General features: G+C 30.6%; 1 protein-coding gene across 1 annotated transcript; it reads left to right on the forward strand.

Moving 5' to 3' along the window:
• The first annotated feature begins 4589 nt into the window (after positions 1–4589).
• On the forward strand, positions 4590–5753 carry LOC103844834 (auxin-responsive protein SAUR32). Its single transcript, XM_009121662.3, has one exon. The coding sequence runs from the start codon at positions 5045–5047 to the stop codon at positions 5435–5437; it is 393 nt and encodes a 130-aa protein (XP_009119910.1). The 5' UTR covers positions 4590–5044; the 3' UTR covers positions 5438–5753.
• The last annotated feature ends 644 nt before the right edge of the window (positions 5754–6397 follow it).

Below are 6397 nucleotides of genomic sequence, written 5' to 3' on the forward strand. Positions count from 1 at the left end.
AGTGCTCGGTCGCTACGTAGCGACCGAGCTTTGGCTCGAGCTCGGTCGCTACGTAGCGACCGAGCTTTGGCTCGAGCTCGGTCGCTACATAGCGACCGAGCGGGACGATCGCTCGGTCGCTACGTAGCGACCGAGCTTTGGCTCAAGCTCGGTCGCTACGTAGCGACCGAGCTTTGGCTCGAGCTCGGTCGCCACGTAGCGACCGAGCTTGGCTCAGGTTTGGTTGCTGCATAGCGATCGGACGGCGTGTATGCGCGGTGACCGAGCTTGGTTTGTTCGGTTTGAATCCCAATGGATACTTCTTCGTAAAAACTTCGTATTGGTTATTTTTACGAAAATTACATCTCTCCTTTTACTATCTCTTTCGGAAATACGATCTCCGAGGATTTTCGGGTGGTAATTCCGTCGTAACCGTTTTTGACCCCAACAATTGACATGACTATTAAGGGCCTGACTGGTTCAAACGCAGCGGTTGCGGTTGCGGGAGTTTGTGGATGCGGGCGGTTGCGGTTTCTAGCGGTTTAAAGAGATTTGTACGACTGGTACTACGGTTAAAAATTGGTGCGTTTGCGGGTGACTTATGACTGGCTAGCTACCAAATGCGGTAACAGTCAAATAATAAATTAACAATATTTACATTTAATATAATTATAAAAATATCAAAAATCATAAAATTATAATAAATATAAAATTTATATTTAGAAAGTTATAATTTTAATTTTTTAAAAATTTATTGAAATTGGTTTTATTATAAAATTTTATAATATTAATTAAAATATAATAGATATATTTTAATATTTTCATAATTTCAATTTTAAAATTTTTATTAAATATTTTTACTTTTGTATATATATTGTTTTAAAAAAAGAAAAAAATTTACCCTCCCGCAACCGCCCGCAACCGCAAACGCTAACTGGAGCCAGCTTTTGAATTTATGAGATTCGGAACGGTTTGAAGCGGTTTAGAGCGATTTGAGTGATTGTTGCAAACCGCCGACAACTGCTACCAACCGCAAAAGCTCCGTTTGCGGGTGGTAGCGGGAAAACCAGTCGCCCCCTAAGTCAAATAAGTTATAAGAAACTTGTATAAATGTTTGGATGAGAGTTTGAGCCACTCGAAAGACAAATCTTTTTTATCATGTGGGATGTGGCCCATCATAAATTCTATGGATGCTTGGTCATATTCTATTAACTACAATACGAATACGATTCGACCTTTGCATATTTCCATGTAACTAGAGCTGTATAGGTAGGTATTCTATGTTCTTCGGTTTGGTATAGAAAAAGTTCAATAGATTACCACTGGAATTTCTTAGTTTGATGTGATTTGGGTTGGTTCTTTCTTTTCACTTTTTTGGCAACAGTTAAAGCAATGCAATGTTTATATAAATTATTAAGGGAACAATATAATTGATAAACAGTTTGACTTATTGAATTATACTTAGGTCATTGAACATATGGTTTCATATTAAAAATCGGTTAAGTTAGTTATGTTTGATTTTGGTTAGATTCTATTCGAACCTAAAAAAATCCTAATTAAAACTAAATTAGTCATTATATAATCTTCAGTCTAACGACACTTGGCTTTAAAATGAGTTTATTTCTAGCAGAATAAAACATTCTGATTAATATGGAACTAGATTTTGATCCGCGCTTCAAAAGCGCGGATTTTTTACAATCAAAAGTTTAATAATATTAATGATTGTTGTATGTTATTATGTTACAATATTGAATTATATCAAAGCATAAAATTTTATAAAATTATATGATTTATGAATTAATTTATTTAAAATTTTGTATGTATATTGTTATGTAACTCTCTCCTAGGTCCAAACATTTTTTCTAGTTCGAATAAAAACCGATCCGAATATACATGTTCGGTTCAGATCCAAGTCTACGGCAAAGTATCTATTGGGTATATTTCAGACCCGTAGTGTCGGTTTAGGTTTGGATTCTATAGAGATCTGAATCGGTACCCTGAGTATCTGAAATGTTTTGTGTATATTAAATATATTTTTATGTTTCGAATATGTCTTTGGTATCACAATTATTCTTTTGTGTTTCAGGTTCGGTTTTCGGCTAAGTTTCAGATTTCAAATAAAATGTTAGATTTTTAGAAACAATTTTATGTATACGCATAAAATTTTGAATATAGTTAAAAAACTTTAAAGTATTGTCATTTTTTTTATACGTTATGTTTTACATAAAAGTTTTACATTCTGTGTATACAAAAGTTTGGTTCATATAATATGTTAATAAATGTTGTAAATCAGTCTTTATGTGGGTCGGATAAATGATCATCATAACTGACAATAAAAACTAAATCTTAACACTATTTTTCTGATATTTGAAAATAAATGCTACTATAATTATTTTATGTTAATAAGCACAAAATCTGGTCACAGAATCTTTTAGTTTGGCATAAATATTAAATATATTATGTGGAATTGATTAATTAAGGTGATATAAAATATAACATTCTAATGAAAGGGTCCAACAACTTTTCATAAGTAGATTTTTAAAGATCTATTTTAATAGTATAGATACGCATATTCTCGAACAGAATAACGGATCATATAATCTAACACGTACGTTAGGCATATTTCAATTTTATATACAGGCTTTTGATTTCTTTTTGTAAGTTTATATCCCATTTGACTTCTCAAATCATACAAAGTCAAATATATAATATAAAAATTTACCAAAAGGATTACGTAATAATAAGTACATTAAAAAAATACTAATCCCATGCAGCTGTTGGAAAGACGGAAACAAACATAAATAGAGCGTAGTTATCTAAAACGTTACGACTATTTTATCTCTACGATTAGCGGAATGGGTATTATAAGTTTGACCAATTTAATTTATCTTGTTCATCCATTTATCTGTAATCACGGTGGCCATACATTACGAAGGGACGGGCCAAGCCAACGGCTGCTGAAATACACATTTCTTTAATCTCATTTGGATTCTTTTATTTATATCAAAACTCGAGGATAATCCCACAAATACATTTTATTCATTTATTTAACCAATTCATTGGCTTTTTGAAGTGTCAACTAGGGCTTTGATTATTACGTTTTTGTCTTATCTTAGAAGGTAATACTGTAAAAATCTTACCCCACCCTGATGTTATCGCTACAACGATAAAATAAAATTTGAGGTCGCGGTGGGACTACTGCTGTCTATCTTGACGAATACCTTTGATGTTAATTATATAATTTTTGCACGATAGGTTACATATTACAAGATAACATGTACCATCAATATATACATCATAATTCTTTTAGTAAGTTAATTATGCCGCTGCAAAAGGACTAATTATGTTATTTGATGAAAATAATTATATGTGTAAATTTAATATCTATAACCTAATTATTTTACATTAAAGAATATAGTTATAAGGATCAACTAGACACGTTTTTTTCTTTTCCTTTTTTTTTTCCAGTTAGACACACTTAAATCATTAAAAGATCATATATAAATGTAAAAAAGATGTAAAATAAATTTTCAATATAATACTCATAGAAAACATATTTAATTCATACTCCCTCCGTTTCATATAAAGTATCTTTGTAAAAAACAATTTCGGTTGCAAAATAAATATCGTTTTAGTATTTCAATACATAATTTATTAACTTTATTTTCTAAGTTATTTTTCTATTGGTTGTAATATGATTATGTGTATGGATAATGATGTTTTTATATAGAAAATATACAAAATTAAATATTTTTTAATCTGTGTGTACAAATTTAAAATGCCACTTAATATAAAACAGAGGGAGCATACTTTATAAAAAACTAAAATGAGATAAATTTGTTTGTAAACACTCTAAAACGCATATAGCATATATATATATATATATATATATATATATATCTTATTGTTATATTATAAATTAAAACGATTTTGACTATTAAAGGTGATGATTGGTTCGACTGTGGTTTTAAAATTTTAGTTGTAAATGTTTACCTGTAGATAAATTGGTTGTAGCTGTAAAGTTGTTATTGTAGATTTTTTTGCAGAGACTTTTGCTGTAATTAAATTTGTTGTAGCTGTAAGTTATAGGCTGTAGATATTTTAAAATAAAATATATGAAATATGTGTTGTATATATAAAATTATTATTCTATATGAATTAAAATAATTTATATTAATATTTTTTTTATAAATTATCAAAATTTATTGTAATTTAAAATGTGATATGTAAATAATATTTATATTATTTAAATATCTTAATAATTAAAAAACACTCAAATTAAAAATTAAAATATTTATAAAAGTTTTTATTATGATTATATAATTTATTTGATATTATAGATATATTTTTTTCATTTTACAGATTCTACAGCCTATAAAAAGATGATGTAGCATTTTTGCCTAAAATACATAAGAAAAAGTTTTGCTTTATTTTTTTTTGCTGTAGCTTTAAAAATAAAGCTAAAACATGATTGGTAAAACTAAATAAAAACTTGATGTATGCTTTAATTTTTAAAAGTAAAGCTACAACATAATTGGTAAAATTTAGTGATTTAAAAATAAATAAAGTTAAAGCAGAGAGATAAAACCCAACCAATCAACCCCAAAAACTACAGTAATGGCTTTTAATACTGTATACAAATTGAAAACATTTAAATAATTAACAAGCCTTAGTCGGTACACCCTAACCAGGCTGCAAGTTTTACCGCGTCAATTCCAGCTCATTAATCAATAAAATCAAAAATATAAGTTAATTAGGAGAAAAAGCCTTAGCGGTGTGCGCGTGAAGCAAAGCCCTAAACCAGTTCATAATATGTATATATACACGCTTATATCTTTCGTTTCCAAAACCATTCTCAAAAAAAAAAAAAAAACATAATATACATCTATGCTTAGCATATCATGAGCAATATCCCCACATCTCTCACCGACTCATCTCTTTCTATCTTTCTCCTCACTATCTCCTCTGCCGTCGACCCTTGGCCCTTTTCTATCTCCGTCTTCTAACATCAACCTCTGCCTTTTCTCCGTTTCATTCAATCTGTAAGAAAGACTCGATCTTTTTAATGGGTTTTGAAGATCAAGAAGAACAGAAACAGAGTCAGAGCCAGATGGTGTTAAAGTTTCACTTTCATGTTCCCCATCTCCACATACACCATCATCATAACCACCATCATGTTCCGAAAGGCTGTGTCGCGATCATGGTCGGACACGAAGGAGATGAAGAAGGTCTACACAGATTCGTGGTTCCGTTGATGTTCTTGAGCCATCCTCTGTTTTTGAGTCTCTTGAAAGAAGCTGAAGAAGAGTACGGATTCAAACACGCGGGCCCGATTACGATTCCTTGCCGCGTCGATGAATTTAAGCATGTTCAGGAGATTATCGACGAGGAGACTCATCGTCGTCATAGTCACGGACACAACTACCACCACCACCACAACCATCCGCCATGTTTCTGAAGATCTGTTGGTTTGGTTTGGTTTGATTTGACATATAATTGGGTACTGGTTTTGGTTTGACTTTCCTTTTGAGATTCGTTTAAGTTATTGCATAATTTTCGTTTGTAGTTAGTGATGATGATGATGAAAAACAGCGAGTAATTGAATGCGAATGCTTCTCATCTATTACGAATGAAATCGTGAGGAGTACGAAATTTCTATTTGTGGTTGTGGGTTAATGTATTTATTTGTTTTTTTTCAAGAAAAGGAATGTAAAATTTCTTTTATATTTTTAATTGATTTTTACGCGTTCGGCCGTTGGGCGTGTTACTAATTACATCCGCCATGCCAAGTGTCCCGAATATATTCTGTTGTTTATTTGACAAGTGAAAAATTCAAGAGTAAATTGGGTTAAAAACCTAAAAGAATCAACTAATTAGCAAAATACCTTAAAGAAAAGTTGTGTGGGCAGAAATATGCAAGTAGGAAAGGTGAAATGTATGAACTATCCTTATGTTGCAAAGGAAAATATTAATGCTAGGTCGACCTTACGTGACACGGGATAAGTAGGAAAGTTTTGGCGAATCAGAGGCTGAACAATTCTGATACAACATTTATATGTTAAGACTACTTACAAATTTACAATTGACATGTTGAATAATTTTTTCAACTGTTGAATCTTTGCAATGGCCCTGTTGAAAAAAATAAAAACATTACGTGGATTGTTTGCTGTTGAAAGCCAAACAAGTGGGATCTACCATAATTTTTGTTGCTTTTTTATTGATTGTTGATAGTAATTAGATTTTTTATTTTTACCTTTTTTATTATAAGTCATTTATCCTACAACAAATTAATTAATTTATTTTATTACACTATACCAAAATTTATAACTTTTGATGATCTATAAATAGATACTAGTTTTATATGATTTAGTCATATACAAAAAAGTATCATAAGTTTTAAACATTTTCAATCAAATTA

The sequence above is a fragment of the Brassica rapa genome, chromosome A10 (genome assembly GCF_000309985.2).
Source record: "Brassica rapa cultivar Chiifu-401-42 chromosome A10, CAAS_Brap_v3.01, whole genome shotgun sequence".
NCBI lineage: Eukaryota > Viridiplantae > Streptophyta > Magnoliopsida > Brassicales > Brassicaceae > Brassica > Brassica rapa.